This window comes from Lycorma delicatula, chromosome 13, assembly GCF_047948215.1.
Source record: "Lycorma delicatula isolate Av1 chromosome 13, ASM4794821v1, whole genome shotgun sequence".
Lineage (NCBI taxonomy): Eukaryota > Metazoa > Arthropoda > Insecta > Hemiptera > Fulgoridae > Lycorma > Lycorma delicatula.
This window is the reverse complement of record NC_134467.1, coordinates 13,269,794-13,292,740: the sequence shown is the minus strand read 5'-3', so window position 1 is coordinate 13,292,740 and position 22,947 is coordinate 13,269,794. Positions and strand designations below refer to the sequence as shown.

General features: G+C 29.0%; 1 protein-coding gene across 9 annotated transcripts in view; it reads left to right on the top strand.

Annotated features, from left to right (window-relative positions):
* Chro (chromodomain-containing protein chromator) overlaps positions 1-22,947 on the top strand; it is a 137,401-nt gene that overhangs the window by 72,859 nt on the left and 41,595 nt on the right. For 8 of the 9 annotated variants that reach the window (XM_075381143.1, XM_075381140.1, XM_075381146.1 and 5 more), the window contains 3 exons: positions 2,034-2,081; positions 6,878-7,054; positions 21,762-21,895. In XM_075381143.1, the coding sequence (XP_075237258.1) occupies positions 2,034-2,081; positions 6,878-7,054; positions 21,762-21,895 (359 nt within the window). The remainder of the gene's footprint in view (positions 1-2,033; positions 2,082-6,877; positions 7,055-21,761; positions 21,896-22,947) is intronic. The other variant, XM_075381147.1, reaches the window with a different exon arrangement.

Here is a 22,947-nt window from a genome sequence, read left to right as displayed (position 1 = left end):
GCTCCCTTACTCTGTGGGGATAAGTTTTAAATTTTCTTTCTATCTTAAAGTGATCCTTAACAAAAAAGATTAATTCAAAAAAAAGTATTGTTTAAAAATATTGAAAAAATAAACTAACTTTTACGATTGTTTATTTTCTCCATCAGTTTTCCGGCTACTGCCAGATCTAGATGAGTGTGTAGGCAGATGCAATTACTGCTGCTGGCTTGCCAGGCCAGCATAAGTGTAAACATACCGTTTACACTTGTCAGGCCAATGTAAGTGTAAACGTACCAGTAAACATGTAATCTGGAACAGGCTCAAGTCAGCCACACCTGAGACATGTGGTTAATTGACATCTAACCTCCAAAGAACACCAGTATCCATCACTGGTGTCTATTACTGAGCACTGCTGAACAAACTATGTGAAGCTCTGATTAAGAAATGGTACAGTAAGATCACCAAAGTCTTCTTGCCAACAATACCTTCACACTCATCTCGAAGTGTGGTTGAGGAATCAAAGCGATGTGGCTTTGAAATTTTCCACATCCACCCTATTCTCCCAACCTCAATCCAAGCGACTTTTTCCAAGCCACTAGAAGTTTCATTTCTATATAATCATGTACAAACTTCAAAAGCTTTTGTGATGAATTAATGAAGTAATTCAACATCCATCAATAAAAATAATTTTGAGTCCCGGATAAATTATAAGTTAATATTTCTATTTTTATTTTTGGACGCGTTAGATCAAAATGTATTGTGATAGGTACATCAACAATTAGCCATATTTGCAGTCAACAGGCAGAAAGGAGCCTCCAGATTGATTTGTAGCCATATACACCAGATAATAATAACAATGATACAGGTGTATGAGTATCATTCCTCAGCATGAAAAACCTTGCAAGGTTGTAGAATTGCATGCAGAGAATTAACAATGAAGAAAATGGATTGAGGATAAGTAAAGAAGATGGGTAATGTGTAAGGACAACCTATTCTTGGGGGAATCACAAGGTACACGACAAACTACCCATCCAGAGAAATACTCCAGATCTCTCCAGCGCACACATCCCATTCATAACCCTATGAAAGTTCAGATCATATTTACCTCAGGTTAAAGAGTCAGCTGAAAATCAGCTTAGGATTTCTAAAGAAATTTTCATGCCTGTACATTGAAGCAATATACTGAAGTATCCTATTGAATTAAAATAATTTAGCCAGACCCCCCCCCCCACCCCCCTGCGGTTATGTATGAAACAGTAAACTGCATTTCTTATATTGTTTTACAATATCTAGAACACCTCTGGAATTCTGAAAATTGAAGGATCTGAAATAAGAATTCAATGAACACATCCAGTTCAGATCTGGCCAAACAATCTTTAGTTTAGTTTTTTGCATTCAAGTGCCCCACAATTCCAAAGATGGGCACAATGTTTTTATAGAAATCTGTTTTCATATGGCCTTTAATTTGTAGAAAAAAAGCAATTTTGCGTGTGTGTGAATTAAAATCTATAAACAGAAAATCATTGATGCAGAGTATTCTTTTACTTGCATGGAAAAATTTCTTGATCTGCTGAGCTTGAATTTTTTTCCAAGTAAAGTTGTTTGTCTATATTATATTCGTCTTGAGGGTAGATTAGTTTTTCTCAATACTTATCTGTTATTTTATCCTTGATTACTTTTTCCCCCACTATTGATTCTGTGGAAGTAAGTTTGGCCCTGTTGAGTCCATGCTGAGGATGGCAGGTCATGCATGTTTGGTTTGATCAGTGAAGGGGAAGTTGCTTTTTGACCGATTTGAGATATTTTCTTTTCTGCTCGGTAACTGCATAATAAGCACAATGAAGATGAGATTCCTATAGAATAAATATTGAATTTTCGTAAAATAAAATATAAAATCTGAACATCAAAGATCTGATTAATGACCTGGTTAGATCGTTAAACGATGTTGGGTTTTGCGTGCTGGTAGATTTATTAGTGGTTAATGAATTCATTAATGCATTTTATTAAAAAGAAATTTAAAATTTTTTATTTATTTATTTTTTTTGTTTATGTAGGTCGATGGTTCTGGTGATATATCAGATAAGATTGAGATTAAAGAAGAGGTAAGTTATAAGTTATGTTTTCAATTTTCATATCATTTTTGTTTCTATTTATTGTAGGATTAATATGTGACATGTAACATAATTTAAAATGTTTTTACGATGGGAATGTAGAAATATGGTTTTGTGTTTTTGTTTGTATGTATAAATGTGATTTATACTCCTAAAGGCCAGTTTAACACCACTGATGCACAAGTTTATATAAAAAAAATTGATAATTTTGAAGAGATAAATTAAATCAATAATTTCACATAAGTAGGGCAAATTGTTTTAACAGCTGTTTTACTGGGTTGACAAATGGAAGGGTATTATTTTCTTTCAAATTTTCCTTGTATCTTAAAAAAATCTTGCTAACTTTACATTTATTTTATTCCAATTGATTATTAAAATAAATAGGATTATTAAAAAATTCCAGAATTTTTTAAATTGTATATCAACATGAATTCATAGCGTTGATTTGTAAATTATACTAACAGAACATTCTTTACAATAAATCTACTGCAATTACTTCATTCTACTGCGGTTAATTATTGAGGTACAGTTGTACATTCAGGCACATGTATAATGTGTAGCAGTGTTCAAAATGATTGATCTGGATGTCAATAAAAGCAGCAAATTTCAGAAAAATCAAAACTTTAAAAAGTAAACATTTATGTTAGCTCAATAAATAAACTGTCATCATGATTCATCGGTATGGCTCATCACTTGGTTATAGATGTATTGCTAAAATTGATTTTGATAATTTAGCTGTAATAAAACAAGCACGTTTACTTGATTTAGAATAAATGTTTTTATACAAGTAAGATTAAGTTAAGAAAAGTATCAGTGGATAAAAATAGAATATCATTAAGGCTGCTCATTTTATAAAATTATTTATCTAGCCAAATATTAATTATAATAATAATAATAATGATGATGATGATGATGAGTAAATGTGCCCTATCTTTGTAAGTATATATGCATGTAAATGCTTGATTATTTGGTATTTTTATGTGTGGATATAAGAAGTTGATTTTCCTTGTAATACTGGCCTAAAGATTTTTATGTCTGATTTTTACTTTTCTTTTGATTAGAAATGAAAATATTGAAACACTCAGCAGTAGGTTTTTATCATTAATTTTATATTTTAGAAATAAATCATTCTATAGAAGAATTTCATGTTTTTTATGTGTGTGTAATTGTTTATGGATAAAGTAACCGGTTTAATGAATTTTGGAATTATATATTTCTGACAAAGTTCATGTTGGAAGTAACATTTTTATTAAAAGAAAAAGGAAAGCTCAGTTTTTCTTTGTCCTGTATTTTATTTTTCATGCTGTTTAAAAGAAGTAATGAATTTTTTTTTATTGATTAACCGTATAGGTTTGCATTTTATCGCAGCCATTGGATAAGGATCTTATGACTTCAGAAAAGTTTATAAGTAGACACCCCAATCAAACCTATGTAAATACCAAAATGCTATAATTAGATTCCCATATTCTTAACGCTAATGTAATGTGAATGTCTAGCCGACATACACTGATCAAGAATAAGGAAATAGATATTAAAGACAAGGGGGTGAACTTCTTTTGTTTATACTTTTATCCAGCAAACACACCTTTCTAATAAGATAAACCTGAAGGATTCTGACTGTATGTGTACATATAATCGCCTGCCATTTCAGCGGTTTGGAATGTTAATTGGAATAATAATATTATATTTTAGGTGTGTTTAGAAATATGCATTATAAGAAATACTCAATATTATCTTATACCTGTGTACAAACCAAAATAACATGATTCCCCTACAAAGTACTCCTCTTACCGATGATTAAAGATTTATGTAACACCTAAATTCCTAAGGTAAAATATCACAGTCACTGTCAGAAGTAATACCCAGGCTTACTAAGGAAATTGAAGAATGAAGTGGTTCTCTGTTATCTTCTACACTGAATCAAACACTATTTCATATAAACTTGCTTCCCATTGAAATATAGATGTTTTTCAGCCCTGTAAGTTTTTTTAAAGTATTTTCTATTTGTTCCTTATCCATTTTACTAACCTCAGTAATTCTGACTAGTTGCCTCTTATGCATCGGATTTAAAAGTTTACACTGCATTATAGTTTATATGTAATGATATTGGGTAATTTGTTATTGTTTGTTACCTTGTATAACATATTAATGTATGTTTATTTTTATGCTATAAATTTTGCTATTTAAATTAAAAATTAAATTGGTTTTTACATTTAGTATTGATGCTGTATAAAAATTATTAACTTTTCTTCTAAAAATAATAAGTATTATTTTTTTCTAATTTAAAAAAATGTAATGTAAGTTTCACACTCAGTTGTTTAGTTTCATTGTCTTAGGTGTATCTTAATGGAAATAAATTACGTTACTAAAATCTTTAATGAATGTATTTTTTTTTTTTTTTTTTACTTTTAATAATTATGGTGTTCTTAAATTAGACTTGTCATGAATAGAATTCAGAATCTTAGATTTTACCGTTTAAAATTTACAATATTTTCAATTCAAAATAAAATAACTGTTTATTTTCAAAACTAAAAACAGTATGCACAAGATCATACAGATAACTAATAAAACACAAAAATCCAAGAGTATAAAAAATTAAACTAGTGGTTACACAAAATATTACATTGGACAGACTGGATGTACCTTCTACTCATAGATACAAAATGCACTTACAACCCTGCATACTACAACAGAAGGAACTTTTATAAATTCTCTTATAGATCCAAAACATATACAAGATGTGATGAAAATGAAAATATAACTAGAATTTTCATTTTTATCAAAAAGAATTTACCTATTCTTCTATATTGATATTATCTCCCTCATTGAAGTCCCCCAGAAATGTGACACACTTATGCCAGCATTTCTTCCAATTCTCAAAACATTTGCTGAAAGCATTTTTTTGTGTGTCTTTACCTTCACTTAGCAATTTTTTTCATTATAATCTACTGTTACTAATCATTATTTTAATGTTCTCTTTTAATAAGTGGGAACAAGAAAAGATTGCCATTTCTGGAAAATATGTAGGCTACGGCATCAATATGATGTTATTTTAGGCAAGCTGGAAGGCTATCATGATGCAAAATCCAAGAATTTTTTAACTGCAGTTGAGAATTTCTTTGGCTTCATGTAAACCGTGTAAAACTGCTAAGTAATTCTGTTTAGTGACTACAATGTTGTAGTAAGAATTTGAAATAGATGACATCGTTGCAAAACGAAAAAAACAGTAAGGTGAACCTTAATCTTTGATTAAACTTGGTGTGCTTTTTTGGACTGGTTTTGAGGAAGATTTTTTCTGGATGATCAGATCTTTTACCCATGTATCATCACCATGAGTTATCAGTGATATCTGCTAACAGTAATTGTTCTGCAATGTTACTGTTGAAAATTGAACAGTTTTGGGATATATTTTGCTGCTACTCTCTTCATAACGTCAGTTAAAATTGTTTCATATGAGCCATAAGAGATTCCTATCTCTTCAGCAACTGCTCTAATAATAATTCAATGATTATTGATCGCAGTGTCATTCATTTTGTTGGTATTTTCACCGGTTGTTGTATTAGGATGTCCGAACATTTTGTGTCTTCAACATATTCATTTGTCTCAAATGATTCTTGAAACCAATTTTAACCAATCATAAACCTTTGTGATCGATGTAACATCCATGCCAAAAGCCTTCTGTAATATCTTTCCCAGTTCATTGCTCTTTATTTCACTTTTAATGCAAATTCTTTGTTCTGTTATTTTCTGACAAAATAAATTACCTCTTGAAATAAAATACGTCCTAATTACTCGGTTGTCTAATTTGGACGACACATCTAAAATGGCTGAAAATGTTGATATACATGATAGAAGTGCTGCCATCGCATGGAAAAAAAGGTAAATCAGTAAAAAATTATTTTTATATTTTATCAAACTTTGTATATAAAGATTATATAATTAGAATATGTACATTCTGCACATAAAAACCCAAGGTCTCAATAAACTTGAACAATACAAAATTTACATATCCACAATTTAAATACTAAAGGAGTTTCCTAACTTTTTTAAAGTGGTTATGATTAACAACTTTTTTGTCAGTAACAATATGCTGTTATAATTTCCTCCAAAAGATTGCTTTGAAATACAATTTTCATATTATTTGAAAGCGAGCCATTTATAAATTTTAAAATGTTTCATTATTTTAAAAATTGTTTCTACAAAAAGAGGTAAACATTTTCCATTCCAGATCCATGACTTGCAAGCAGATTTGACTCCTCTACTAAGGAAATTGTTAAATTGCCAAATAGTGTTCCAGGTTCATGGGTGGTTGTAGTATATTAAAGTTAATCCAATTCCTGTATTATTTTTTCAGTAAAATGCATAGGGAAGGTAATTATGGCAGGAGTGGATATTCATACTATAAAAGGACTGTGATTCATTTTAAGTTTGGATATTATCTTGTTCTAGTCACATTGTTTTATTTTTTCTTGCACATGTATTTTTTTTTAATGAAAAATTATTTGTTACTTTTTTTATGATTTAGGAGTTGATCTGTTCATTATGCAAAAATTCATCGCACTTCTTTTTTTGTTTTTTTAACCATTTTATATTTCTGGATTGTTTAATTTGGATAATAAGTGAGATATCACATTATACATTCAGTAGTGTATATGTAATTTTTATTTTTATTATTAAAAAAAAAATCATACAATGAAATTTATAAAAAAAAAAAATTATTATAATAATAGTAATACTAATAATAAAAAATGATTGACACTGTATTATTGTCATTGCCCAAATATTAGGTAATTAGCGATTATGAAGATGAAGGTATCAATGAAATTCGTGATTTAGAAAGAGATTTAGAAAGGTGTAGGTCCGAAGGTGGTATCATTAACGAGGAAGATAAAGAAAATGAAGTTGAAAACTCAACCAAGAGGCGTGGACGTCCACCTAAGTCCTCTTCCCTTCAAATGAGACAAGTAAGATAGAATTTAACAAAAACAAACAAAAAAAGAAATTTTTTAGGTTAGGTTACTATTTCTTTATTATTCCTGTTGCTTGTTGGTTTGTTTTCTTTTTGTTTGTAAATGTATTTTTTTCTTTAATTTTCATCTTTCTGTAATTTTCTTTTTATTTTGCTTAAGTAAATATTGAATTAAAATTATAGTTTTAAAAATTAATTTCTCGCGATTAAAACAGTTTTTAAAATTTAATGTGTTATAAAACAGAAATATATTTTTATAATTCTTTATATACTTCATGCATGTATACATATATTTATAAATCTATTAAAATTTGATGTAATCATTTGCATTTGGCAAGGTTTATTTTCCATCTCTTCAATCACTTCTACTCTGTCACAATATGATCTTGTCCATTTGTTTTTTTTTTTTTATATATATATATTTATTATAAATAATAGAATAGGCAACAGGAAACCACTCTTCATTCACTTTTCTTAGTAAGCCTGCCATGGGGTGCTTGTTATTCATAAGTGTAGTTATTTTGATTTTGGAAGGGACTTATAACTTGTCAAATCACCTACTAACATAACTTATATATAGAGAATAAATTATGATAAACTCCTTATCATAATCTAGATAAGATGTGCATTCCAGTTTTTAAACGCTCGTTATTAGTGGTAAAAGCAATTAGTAAAAATATGTCTGAAAGTAACACTATAAAGCAATTTTAAAAAAATAATGTGAATTTGTAAAATTATAATGATATAGCTTTGTGAGCAGTTCAAGATGCAAGGAAAGGTTAGTTTACAAAATGCAGCCGACTTAATTAATCAATCAATTTGTATGTTTAATGTAGCAGCAGCATAAGATTCAAATCCATAATGTTAAAAATGTCAGAAAAAGATGCTGTCAGAAAATAATACCATTGTTACGCATGAAATATAAAATACAAGTGACTATTAAATCAGAGATATAGATTTCCTAAACAGTTTAACAGAAATTAAACGTAAAGGTGCACCTTGCTATTCCAAACAGATGATGTGAATAAATGGTGAACGTCTATTGATGAGTTAGTAGATTTTGAACTTAGTTGAACAATGATGAAATTTATGAACTATAAAAAATGAAAATCTGATTAGTGAGAAAGAAGAAGATGAAACAGAATTTTAAGGTCGAGAACTGGAGTCCAGCATACAGATTCATAAGATTTTTTATGTGCATACATAAAAAACGATTGTCTAATGAAATGTACTTTAACGTCATAAATCTTAAAATATGGACAGATGCGAAGCAAAATACTGTTTTAAAAACAAAAGAAAAAAATTAAATTACATTAAAATAAAAATTGATGCGTGTTATTATTGTTTAGTTATTAGTTATTTAATTTACTTAAGTTATGTCATAATCATAAAAGTATCAAGAACAGACAATTGGTAAAATGCATTCTGTCATAGTCATTAGCTGACTAAAATGATGTGTGAAATTTGATCTGCTATTTATTAAAATTAATGTTAATGTACCTTATCATCTTACACTACTATGGTCTTCTTTTTAGCTAACAGAAGCTATTAATAGAAACATTATCCTCCAATTTACCGGCTTCTGATATATAAAATTTTATTGCCCATCTACTCATAAGTACTTTGATTAAAAGTTTCTTCTCCAGAAGATGATAAATGTCAGTAGTGTTCACTATTTACGCTGTTAAAAATTCAATCGCTACATGTTTCAAACGCGTTGACATAGTAGTGTACTCGACTTCATAACAATATCAACCGACAGAACAATGCTGTGGGTCAGTGAGTTTTGGAATGTTAGCAATAGGTGAATAAAACTACAAGATTGGCTTCATCTGTTGCTGTGTGATATTTTGTTTCTATGTTATGTTTCAGTGTACATTATTTATTTCAGCAGCCTACCCCTCTTATTTATAAAAATTTACAATTTTTTGGATTTGTTGATTCCGTTTAAAAATTAATGCTAATCAAGAGGTATGAAAAAAAGGTGAAAAAGTGTTTTACTCGGCTGCTTATATTATGTAAAATTCTGAACAATATTTTACTTAATTTTGAAGTAGCTTTCATTGTTGTGACTTAAATCAATTTGGTAAATGTCAGATTTTGATAGCCTGAAAGGAATTCATTTACGTTCATATTAAAAAAAAAAAAAATCACAATATTGTAAATCGTTCTGTACCTTTTCTACAGAGGAACTGTTTTGATGGTATTATGGTCTTGCATTTCTTCACAAAAAAATAAATATTTTCTTTATCAGAAGAATAAATAATTGAACGGTACAAATGTTTTTGCTTGGAATTTGATGGATTGTTTAAAACAATGCAGTTATTGTTTCAAAATTTTCATAATCTGTTTAAGAAGTTTGCAAAAGTATTATTGTGTCAAAATAAGACTCGGTTTCTTTTTTTATGAAGAAAACTGTGATTTAAACATTGTTTGAAGTCGATCAACAAACACAAATGTTGAATAGTCTGAATTTTTTTATATATACTGTACTAAATTTGAATACACAAAATATTTAACTGGATTTTGAAATTTGTACAATCTAAATCTCTACCTGAATTGTCCACCACATCATACAAAACAGGATAAAATAAAGATGTTATTTAAAGGAAGGTCGGTAACTAAATATTTCAGTCGTCATATGTCTTATCTAAACAAATTTAAACAAGATTACTATTTATTATTAACACAATAAAATGATTTTTTCAAAAATAAAAAAATAAATTTAAATCCAAAAGACTTAAATATATTGCTATACATTTTTTCTATCATTATTATTATTATTATTGAAGTAAGATTTTGAAGTATTAACATTTCTATAGAAAGTGGTATGTTAATTTGTTTATTCACTCTTTTACTTATGACTCTGTTTTTAATTAGCAGTAATCATGGTTGCTTTCTTTAATTGTAATGGTCTTGGCATGCTGGTATGCAACTGTATGTTAAACTCTGTGAAGAAGGCAACAGGAAACCGCTTCATTCCTCATTCTCATTCCAAGTTTGGCATCGGATGCTTGTTATTCTTAAGAATAGCCGTGCCATATTTGGCAGAACTGATTTTGTCTGATTGTTTGCAATTATAGCAGCGAACATATTTATTCTATGATGGGATTTTCAGCCAAATTATGGGTCACAGTAATTTCCAGTCGTATCCTACAGTATATAAGAGGAGTCAAACAGTGTGTGAATTTAGATGATGCAGACAAACGGGACCCAGATTTTTTGACCCATGGAGCCCCGTAGGTCTACTCTAAGTATTACAGCGGCTGGACTTGCGGCTTTGGATATCCTCATTCAAAAGCGGAAGAAGATGTAAAGGGGAGCAAGTAACTTGGAAGCATAGAAATCTGTTTGTATGCAGATAGGAGTGATGGGATCAGTCGATGACAGATAAGTGGTCTGGCAAAATGGGAAGGATTGGTGCACAGGCTGGACCACAAACACGGGAACTGGGGAAAGAGTAGACCCGGTTCCTTACTAATCACAGGTGTTTCAAAGCATATATTTGTGTGTGCCAGATTTACCCGTGGAATGTGACTATTGCTGAGAAAAGTACCCTCCTGAACTAGAATTCATCGTGTTTGATGTGTTGAGAATTCAGTGTGCTTCTCTCAGATAATATCATAGATCAAACAGTCCTGGCATGTGGTGTCAGCGTTGTTGGTCAAGATTATCTATAGAAAGATGGTGGAAGAGTAGAGGTGAATAATCCCCCCTAATTCTCCCTTGGGCTGTGTTAATATTAAAGTAGATCCGGCCCCAAGGTGGAATAACAGGAAAAAAGTTTGTGTAGAAGGGTTTGTGTAGAAAAATAGGTCATCATCATCTGGTTGGTTGCAAATCCCTTATGTCACTGTTGTCACCATATATTTATGTCCCAAGCCTTCTCCTTTCCCCCTTGATATAGTAAGGGAATTGTAAAGTAAAGAAACATCTAAACAATTGTGTAATATCCATGCAGTGATTGGATGGATCAGTGGTGCAACCACTGAGCACCACTGATTTTTTAGACTATATTGTGAACAAACCATTTGCTTTCAATTGGACTTCTCACACTTCTCAGTGTGATGATTGTATGTAACAAAATGTACATTTAGTTACAGATTTTTTTTTTACTTTTTGTATACAGCTCTTGATCATTATATAAGTTATTTTATTTATTTTATATCTGCTGTTTTTATTAAAATCTTTCTTATAATGACATTAAATAATCCTGAGTATTGAGCTCCTTTTAGACCCTTCATCCTCATATGTCTTTTGAAGTGTATATTATTTATTTTTTTGTAAATTAATTGTTGATTTTCTTGCAGAAACAGACATTATAATCTGTTAACAGACAGATTTCCTTCTTTAATTTTAATTTGATTTTTGGTACAAAGTCAAAAAATGTAAATTCAAAAAATAATAATTGTGGTAGTACATTAATCTGTCATCTTTGATTAACTAAAAGGAAACTGTCACTGGTGATTCATGTTAGTCCATTTGTTTTCCCTGGTGCAATCTCACATACGCATACATGTCTTATTATTTGTTTTCCGTGAAGGTAGTATTATAATTTACGTATTAAAATAAATGCGTTTTAAATTGGTATATTGTGATTACCTTAATCGTTTTTATACTTTCTTTTTTAAATTAATTGTATTTATTCAATACTGTTTTAGCTTAAGAATTTATTGTAATTATTTATTTTGTATCATTGGATGGTTTTCAACTTCTTTTCTTTATCATTAGTTATTTATTTTTAAAATAGATGGTTTCATTTTTATAATACTTTTTGGGGTATGCCGAGACGTTAATACATAAGAAACTTACAAATGACCTTGCATAGTAGTACCTTAGCCTCGTATAAATGTAGAAAATTGTTCCGATTAAAGATACAATTTTCATTCCCTACCAAAATACCCTTGTTATACTTGAAAAATATTAACTTTTACTGGAGATTAGTTTTTGGAATCGGGTCAGGAATATTGTCTCTGAAAAGATCATGAATGATTTTTATGAAAGTATATTTTACTAATTCAAAATTTTAACATTTTTAAACTAAAAATTTATGATTTGTATGGATATTTTTCACGCTTTAGTTGTGTTTGCAATTTAGGCGAGTAGGTTTTTTACTAGTGGATGCCCTTTTCATTATAAATCTGTCAAAGAAAACTGTTATAACGTTATGAATGATGTACTGTTTTTTCTTAATGAAGTGTAATGTAATTTTTATATGTATGATTGCATTAATGTAGCTAAAAATGTTTACTGACATTTCTTGCAAACATTTTACAAATTGAATGATTTTTAATAAAAGTACACTTTTTATAATGCGAGTACCACAATAAAATATTTAATAATCTGAATTCAATATAATTCAAATTTATATTTACATTGCTCAGTAATTGAATTGTAAATTAACAAAAGAGTAACTAAGACAAAATTAAAAAATTACCAATCATTATTAAATACTGTTTTGAGCTCATTTCATTAAGAAATTCTAATTAAGCATTAATTTCATCCATTTTTACATGATTTTAGAAAATGTAATTTTTTCCCCTTATTCCACAATTATTTTTTATTTGATTTTAGTATCTGAACATTTAAATCACCTAATTTTGATTTAAAATCAGTAATCTTCCTCTAATTCTGTTAATAGCTTGTTACTATCAGACAATTCAGATTTTAGGGTTTCTATGTTTTGTCCTTGCAAGAGAATTTTTAACATCGAGTACAGGTATTAGGCATTCATTTGAGGTCTGTTAGTTTTTTAATTGATGAACCTGTAAATTAAATTTTTTTAAGCTAATAATTTTGTTGAAAAGTACTAGCGCTGTCTTCAAGGCTTCTCTAAAGACAGCACAGCACTGTCTCCATTGTTTCAGGAATTTCTGATCGCTTCATTAGCAATTCACACTCATATTAAAGTTCCTAGTCGTAAGTCGTCATCTTTTGTTTTGAGGGAAGATACTATTACGCACCACAATATTTCAGTCTATGAAAAAAAAAAATGCATTCAATATACATATTCTATTCCTGTAAATTGCATAACGATCTAAAAGATCATATGACCGATTGATTTAAAGTCCTTTTACAGAAAATATTGATCTCTAATAAATTTTTAATTGAAACTAAAAACATACACCAGAATTTTCAGCATATTCCTTAATTTTGTATGTAGGTACATACACAATACTCAAAGGCCTTCCTCATGTTATCTAAATAATGTACATTTATATTCCAAATAAGCTTTCTTTTATTTTATTATATGAAATAATAGTGCTCCCAACCTTTTTTTTTTTTTTAGCTATTTTTTATAGCTCTTTCTGTGGATTTGGAAGCATCTAATATCTATGAAAGGATCTGAAAGCAAAGCTTCCCACAGTTATAAAGTAAAAAATCTTAATTCCTAAAAAAACTGATTTACAATATTATTAATTATTGTAATGATTTTAAACAGCCATTTTTATCAGTAACAATACTAAAAGTGTTGACTTAAATGTAAGTTTCATATATTACCATTATTATTATTTTGATTTACTTAATTTTTTTTAATATTGGATGTTATTTGAATGCTTCCTGATTGTTTAAATGTTAAATAAGTTTTTTATTACACATATTGTTAAATAAGGGATGTTATAGATAGAAATGTTAATGCACATCATACTTATGATTTATTTATTCTTAGTTAATTTTTGGTAGATGTTATTCTGTTAATTTTTATTTTAGTTTTTTAAATAAATTCAAAAATAATCACTAAAAATAACAGTGATAAAAGATTCACTATCCGTTGAATGATTTATCTTGAATGTTATTTCTATCTTCCCTGAACATTAACATATCACTGATGGTGCTGCAGAAACTGAGACGAATTGTTTTATGTAATCTGCAGTCCGAATTTTAGTTCCTCAGTTGCGATAGGTTTCATATTTTATATTATAACAACTACTTTAAAAAAAAGTCAATAATTGTAAAATCTGGTGATCTTAATGACAAAATTTCTTTGAAACTTTGTTTGACAAGATCTTTGTTTAACAAAGATTATGGAATGGAAAATGCCATTTATTGCGTTACTTTAAATAATGTAAGTAGTCCTTAGACCATTGTCTCCAGATAGATTGTATAAATTTTTGGAGTAATTGCCAACAGCCTAAGCAATTAATTTTAATTTTTTGGTAATTGAGTTCAGGCAAGGAAGTGAGTGGACATCCTGTGAGAAAGTTTCCTGGAGATAGAGGTTCTGGATCTCTATGATCTGTTGAAATAGCAAAGATAGGACAGAAATTGAGACAGACTTCAGTTTGTGTTAAAACAGTATATAATTACTCAAAATTAAGGATCGTTTGGTCAATTACACGATTCATATAAAATTTAACATTTTTGATTGCGCTTTCCCACAACCAAAATAGAGTAAGGAATAAAGGCCAGGTTATACCGTATGTGGTTGTGAATGCTTGAATGTCAGATTTTTGTTTTTCTGAATTTAAAAATCGATACAAATTATAAAGTATATTTGTAGCGCAACGGAAATTGGAACTGCTATCTGAAAAGAATTGATTAGGAAAATACCCCTACGTGATGTAAATCTTTTAAATATTGCAATAAATGACTCTGAAGTCAGGTCAGAAACTAATTCTAAATAAATAGCTTTAGTATTGAGACATATGAAAAGTTCCATATAAGATTATCTTAAGGTCTTAGACCTCTGCCTGCCATGATGAATCATAATTGGATCACCATAGCCTACTGTGCATGTAACAAATGATCAGGAAGGAATAACTGGAAGATAATAACTGACCAAGTTGTTGTACCTGGATTTTTACATTATATCAAAAGCGTATTGTACATTTACAAATGATAGAAGAAATAATTCTCTTACCATTTATAATCCAATATTTCTGACGTAAAAAATGATGTGTTAATTGAATACCCAAATGCTCGGCATTAATAAAAATCAGTTTTGTAATATTTGCGTTTAGATGTAAAATAAGAGGATGTTTAACATGATAATGTAATTCAGACCGTTAATTTAGGCCTTCTACATGAAGTAAGCCCAAATTATCCAGAAATAGATCAAGTTATATAAGTTAGCTATGATTAGAAATAGTTTGATTGTTTTTAAGATTATTTATTTCGTTATTAAAATGCATATGTTGCGATTGTTGAATAAAAAAGTTAAGAGATTTAATTCCTTTGTAGTTAGAGAACCAATGATTCATTCCATTTTAACTGATTTAGCATTATGAAAAAATCTAAAACAGAAACTAAATGTGCGAATTAAATTGTGTAGTGAAGAAAATCATTCTGTGTAATCGAATACGACAGTAGATACAAATTTTTTATTAAACATTCAGAATTCATATTACAGTTATTAAAAGTAATATTATCTTTTGGCCAATGGAAAGACGATTGTGAAAGCCAACAAAGTGACATGTCAAGTAATTTACTTGATGTACAACCTCTAGATACTTTGTCTGCTGAATTATCAAAGGAATTTGACATAATTCCAATTAGCATTTGAAGTATTTTTCTGAATCTCAGAAATTCTGTTGCTGACAAACACTTTCCAATTAGATGGTTGTATCCATGAATCCAATGTAGTGCTACTGTAGAATCTGTGTATAAGTATATCTCATCAAAATGTATGTTTATGGCAGTAACTACTTTTAATAATAAACAACTAAGTAGTAAACAACCACAAAGTCTTGGAAGTGTAATTTGTTTTAAGAGTGCTGATTTTGATATAGAGCAAAGTAAATTAGAAATTGTATGTTTGGCGTATTCAGTTCGTATGTAAATGCAACAGCCATAGCCTTTTATAGAGGCATCAGAGAATCCATGTACTTGAATGAAATTAATTTCACTATCAGTGTTAGGTTTGATGGAACGATTTATTTTAATCAATTCACTCAAATGCAACTGATTGTATAAATTGAGTCATTGTGTTAGAAATATTGGGTAATATTTCATCCCAATTAATTTTAAGTTGCCGCAACAATTGCATAAAATGTTTATGTGAGAAAATGGGACCAATGAGACCGAAAAGATCAAACACACCTGCTATAATGGAAAGAATATTTCTTTTAGTGTGTTTTTTAGAATCATTAGAATGAGTAATTTGGAAAAGTAGCATGTCTGAAAAATTATTCCAAAGAACTCCTAAGTACGTTAGGAATTTGAAGGACTGGAAGAATTGTGTTCAGAAAAAGAAATTGTACTATTACTGGAAAATTACTAGTGGAGTAGAAAACAATATTGTTGTAATAATTTAGAAATATCAATTTTCAATTGAATGACATTTTGAACAGCCTTAGAGGCTTGTGGAAAACATTCTCATTTTCATTAGCTATTTGAATTAGACATTTAGTGGCTAAATATGATACAAGAGCGGTCCCATATGTTACAGTTTGTAATGTTTTATTGTTTGATCTGGAGAATCACGCCAAAGAATACATTGTATATTGGAACTAACAGCTGATTATATATTTTAGCTGTGTCAGACGTAATGATGTAATTATGGATTCTGAATCTAAGCAATATGGAAAATATGTCTTATTGGACTACAGGTCTGACTAATAAGGTTTCATTAAGAGATAGGCCATTAGATAGTGGTTTTAGCTGAACCATCAAAGACTCACATTTTAGTAGTTAGACTAGAGGGCTTGAGTACTGGATGGTGAGGTAAGTAACGCACATTCGATTTGTTAATTAACAAATCATTGGAATTGAGTTATGTGATCTAACTCTAAATATTCCTGAGTGAAAGCAGAGTAGTACTTTTTAAAGTTGGTATTGTTGATTACTTTTCTTTCTCAAGATAAGAATCTATTTTTAGCATTATCATATGAATCGCCTGCTTAAATATTATTATCTTTGCATGGTAACAACACGACAAAATTTGCCTTGGTTATTTCAAGTAGTGTTGGATTGAAAATGTTTTTCACACATAGATGTCTCATTAACTGAAGCATCAGTATTAATTTCTTCAAGTTTCCAGAAATTCTTGTGTATAGTTGAGAGATTTTTATGAGCAAGAAAAGATGCGACAGTATTGTTGTCCTAACATTATTAGGAAGGTGACTGACTGCTAAGTACATATCCTAATTTAGTTTCCTGAATACCTGAATAATAGGATATCTGGAATTTCGAATGAATTTCCCAGGCAAGATAAGACTCAAATAGAATTGAGCTCCAATCAGTATGTCAATGTTATTTGCTATGTTGTACTTGGCATCTGCTAGAACTATATTACGAGGAAGATTAAGATTAGAAATGTGTCAAATGTGGTTGATGGAAGGCTGTCTGATATATCAGATAAAACAGCACATTGCACTTTGAATGAAAAGTTCTTATATCAAGAATTTAATGTAAGTGTAAATACTGAATTTGGATTGAGATAATGAGTTATTCATGGCTGAAATGGGGAGATTATTTTTAATAAGTTTCAAGTCCTAATTTTCAGGCAAATTTATATCTGTAAAAATTTGCCTGGTTACCAGAATCTAATAAGATTCTACATGAATGGTGATTACCATACATATCATTGGTATTACATATGGCTGTTGATAAAAGTATATTTTCGTTTGACTGATTATTAAATGAACAGTAGGTATTACGTTCAGGCTTGCTGCCATCTAAATTAGAATCATTAATTTTATCCATTTGAACGATTGTATTATGTTTTTTAGTACAAAACATACGTAAATTTTTTGAGTAACACTCATTAATAGAATGGCTTTTATTTAAACAAATAAAGCACCAATTATTATGCCTCAAAAAATCTCTGCGTTCATTGATGGACAGATTTAAAAATTCTTTACATTGTTGTAAATGATGGTTTGAATTACAAAATAAACATTACTTAGACTTAAATTTTGAATAAAAACTGACAATATTTCCTTTAAATTGCTTGTTATGATTTAAGGTAAACCGTTTGTTAAAAGCTTTGGTTGAATTGTTATGATGCTGTCCTTTTGTTTCGTTTTCTGTTTTCACTTACTTGCCTGTTTGAAGTGATTGCATTAATATTCTTTAGAAGTTGTCATCTGGAATTAAGAAATTCGATAAAGTCTTTAAAGGTGGGAAACCTTCGATTTAACAACTTTTCCTTCCGTAATCTTAAGGTATTGTAGTCCAATTTTGATGTTAGAAATTGGATGACAATAAATTCATATGAGTTTACAGGAAGTTGCATTGCTTCAAGCGAATTCATATGAGGAAATTTTACTAATAAATTTAGATAAAGATACTACAGATTCCCTTTTTATAGAATCTGACCTTAAAATGCCCTCAGCATTATGAAATGTAATTATATATTTGTTGTGAAATCCAGTTTTTTATAATTTTCATTTGTTATTGGCAGATTTCTATGATAGCTAAGGCTTCATCCTTCAAAGAGGAATGTAAATAGTGTAATTTTTTAATATTATATAAATCATCTCTATTATGTACTAAATCAATAAATATATTAAAATAGTGCTGCCATTCTTAACACATTACCTCTAAATAAATGATGGATATGGGTTGTAGTTGTGTCTGTTTAAATATTGTATTTGAACTTAATTTTTGATTAGATGATTTTTGACTTATTAATTAAATGTTGCAATTTGGACTCTATAGTACACAAGTCTTCTTCGATTTGTATACAATCTGAAGCTAAATCCTCATCAAAATATTCCAGTTCAATTTCTGATAGAATTGTGTCATATTTCCTTGGCAATTCAAGAAGATTCCTTTTAATTTTTAAGGTGGGATATCACCTTGTGAAGGATCATAATTGTGAGTAAATGTGCCAGTCCTAGTTATAGTGGCCTTTACTAACACTCATTGTCTAATTAATTGTTCCCTATCCATAATAATAGTAATAACTTAAATTAACAATGTGAATTATTAACAAAGTAAAATATATGAAATGAATCAAATGATGAGACAGTGTAAATTAAATGTAAGAATAAAAGTAAATGATGTAGATCAAATTGCTGCAAGCACCTTTATAGTAGTAATTTGTTGAACACTAAGATTCTTGAAAATTTCAGATTATTATTTATGATTCTGGTAGATGAAGATGATTATTCTTCAAACTTGCAGATTACATTCACGGCCGGAGAACCAAAAGATATGTCGAATAATATTCATATATAACATAATATTCACATATATAAGATATTGTATTAATTAAATATACGTTCATAATAAACACATGTAATCTACCATGTCTTTGAAGGATGGAACAAGACTAACTAACAATAGAGCATTAGACAAATTCATTTAATAAGAGTAACAAAAAAGTGAGAATTTGGCAGGGATGCCAACCTGACCTAACGAGTAACAAAAAAAAATTGAGAATTTTTATTTTTACAAATAAAAAAGGAGGAAATGAAACCTGAATTTTAATGGCCCTCAAATAGTGGTGTTTTGTTTATCTCATTGTTAGTGTGATATCAAATTAATATATAATTTCTGTTATATCTTTTCACCAAAGAAGAAATACAAAAAATGATATATTCTTCATTGAAACTGATTGAAACCTGCAGATTTTTTGCAGTAGCAATATGTTATTTAATCATTAGATACTTTATGAAGAAAGGTTTCTGAGTTCATTTATTATTTTAATACGATCAGATTTCTTTGTGCGATATAAAAATTGATCGAATTATGTCGATAAGTGTATTGGAATTTATGAAATTGTGAATGAGTTTAATATGAGCTGTAATTGCATTTTTTGTCATCTATAAGTCATGAAATACATGAAAAGTTCAATTATTTGGGTTCCATATGGATAGACTTGTATCAACAGAATCGGTTGGAATTTTTATTAAGATATGACGGTCGTTACATAAGTAATATATATGACAACTCTTACATAAATAATAACTTTAATAAGGTATGGATTCGTGGGATTAAAGGATAAACGGCTGCCTATTCTGATCGAGAACATATATTGAATGCATATTTTATTTCAGTGAAGGTTCACAGTGGGGGTATTCATTTTAAATTATATTGTTATCACAACAACAGAGAGGCTTCTAGCTTGTAAAAATTTTTTGAGGTACTGGTAATAAGAGAAACAATTGCTTCTTGTTATAGTAGAACAATATGTATCTATAGCCATTTGTTTATTCTAATAACTATTTTCTCGTGTAAATCCAAGAAAATTAGTTGAAAAAATTAAATTTAAAAGGAAAACCCATATGCCTCTTGCTGCAAAAAGAATGTCCAGCCATCTCCAAAAATCTAGGAGCGCCTACCAGGTACATTCCTGCTTGATCATTGAAGGTTCTGGCATTAAATGGTTTCAGAGGATTTTCTGAAAAGGAATGACAGCAGAATAATGAGGGAACTTTGCAACTTCCCAAGGACCCAGCCTATTAATTTTACTGATGTATGAACTAGAAAGGGATCAGAACACAGTCCTACCTCCTATTTAATTAACATTTATAAATAATATTACTATAAATATTATATCATATATACATATGTGACATATTATTTAATTTATATTATATTCACATAAATAATATGTCATAATATTCATGTATCTGTCAATAAGAATCACATAGCAACAACACAAGACAAATGACCAGACACTGTGATATACTTAGTAGGATAATTGTTCTGTTCCATTTAGAGAAGTCTTCTAAACAGGCATTCTAATTAAAAGAAGAGATATTGCTTTACTGTATTATTTTCCCCTCATATATTAAATGTTATTATCATTTTTGTACACAGCGGGAATAAACATATATTCATGTATGTTTAATATAAATGAACAAAATTAACATATATTTATTTTTAAGCTTGTTTCGTATGTTGTTTATTATTCAAAGAATAATATATATATATATATATTTTTTTTTTTTCTGTAAACTGTTGTGTTTTAGTCTTTAAGTAACTGATTATTCATTGATCAACCATTATCATCAAATAAGGAAAAGATTTTCAATTTGACCTGTGTGTTCTTTTTAAGCTGAATTCTTCATTGAGTGCATTGATTTCATTTTTCTTTATTTCTAGAGGAAGCTCTTCTGTTGGTCCAGTTGTAAATTTTCCACATAATTGAGTAGAAGATTTTGTTAAATTAAAAAATTATTGGTTTATTTAGACAATTTAAACTATTTTTTCGTTATCATTACTTAGTATTGAATTGTTATAGTACAACAGTATAGTATGTATCTGTAGCCATTTGTATATTCTAATAAGTATTTTCTCGCGTAAATCCAAGAAAATTAGTTGAGAAAATTCAATTTAAAAGGAAAAGCTATATTGTACATTATACATATCTTAATATTCCTGAAAGCAAGATTAGCTCATGCTCAATGGAATTTCTTACGACTATTTTTTTTTACTTCTGAAAACTATCAACTTTCATATAGAGAAGTTTATTTTATAGGCATTCTTTAAAAAAAATTAAAGAAGAATTCATAATGTACTTTTTATATATATATATATAAAATGTAAATCAACCTGATCCACCAAAGTACAGAATTAAGAAATATCTTACCTTGTTTTGCTGTTTTTCTACAAGAGTTTTTTCTACACTCGCTGGATCCCGTATCATCAGTTGTATGGAAAAAAAGTTTTTGTATATTACATATTAAATATAATTGTTATAGTCATTCTTTATTTTAGTGTAGACATTCAAGGCAGATAAGGCATGTGTTTGTAATTTTTTTTTTTTTCATTTTTCCTGGTTTATCTAATTTTATTAATTTTTTTTTCAGCCTGGTCAACCATCAAAACCATTACAAGAAGGACAAATACAAGAAGAATTTGTTGTTGAAAAAATTGTTTCTCGTCGTTTTAATCAGAAGAAAAAGCAATATGAATATTTATTAAAATGGGAGGGTTATCCACCGTAAGTCAGTTTATTTTTAATTTATACACTAATTTTTCTATATGCTGTAAAATTGACTGCTCATTTTATCCACCAGTTTTATTAGTGATTATAGAATTTTTATTAACTGACAGTTAGTAAAATTTAATGTATTACTCATTTTGAGTTTTAAACATCTCAAATTGCAATATAAAACCTTTCTGAAATACACATCCAACTATATTTAAAGTTGTACTAAACTTCAAAGCAGACAAAACATACAGTAAAAGGTAATGCACATCTACACTACAAAAATAAAGCTGCTGCCATCAGATTGTACATTTAATGTTCCAGTTTTGGTATGCATGACTTAACCGTAAAAAAATATATAAAAATTGTTTTTAATTCACTGTACATAAGATAAATATTTTGTAAAACCCAGAAAAATTTAGTGGCCTTCAAACATATCTTTTCTAATTGTAATAAATTCTGCATAGGGCAAACAGGAAGTACTTTTTAATATTTATTCAAAAAGCACATTATTTCAATAATCCTCCCACTTTTGTCAACTTTACTTTGAAATAAGTCAAACTTTCATAAAGATCAGATATAAACTTTCACATAAACATTAAAGAATTAAAACTGCAGCCAAGTTTGGACACTTCGGATTATATTGAGAAAAAAATATGAATATATTAAAAAAAAAAAATGTGGATGAAGAAGACACTATTATTCACCACAGTTTGGCCAGCACGTAGATGCTTTTGCATGAGCTAAAAATCCAGTTGATGGAGGAGTATTTCTGGAAGATAAAAATTATTGCTCGAAGTTGTGGGTACTGAATCCATTTAGTGAAAACATTGTTGCTGCTGCTTCTAGGTTATCGGTTGAGATTTATGACCAGATTTATGTCTGCCAATAAAACAATTCAACTACAATTCATATCTCAATATTTAGATACGTTTTTTCTTGCTTGTTCCAGTGAATATGGAAATTTAATCGTAGAAGCTTGAAAATATCAGGCCATTTCGCCACATCTTACCTGTATGAAAAGCAGTTTTTTGTCTTTGGTTGTGCTAAAAACTAATTATAGA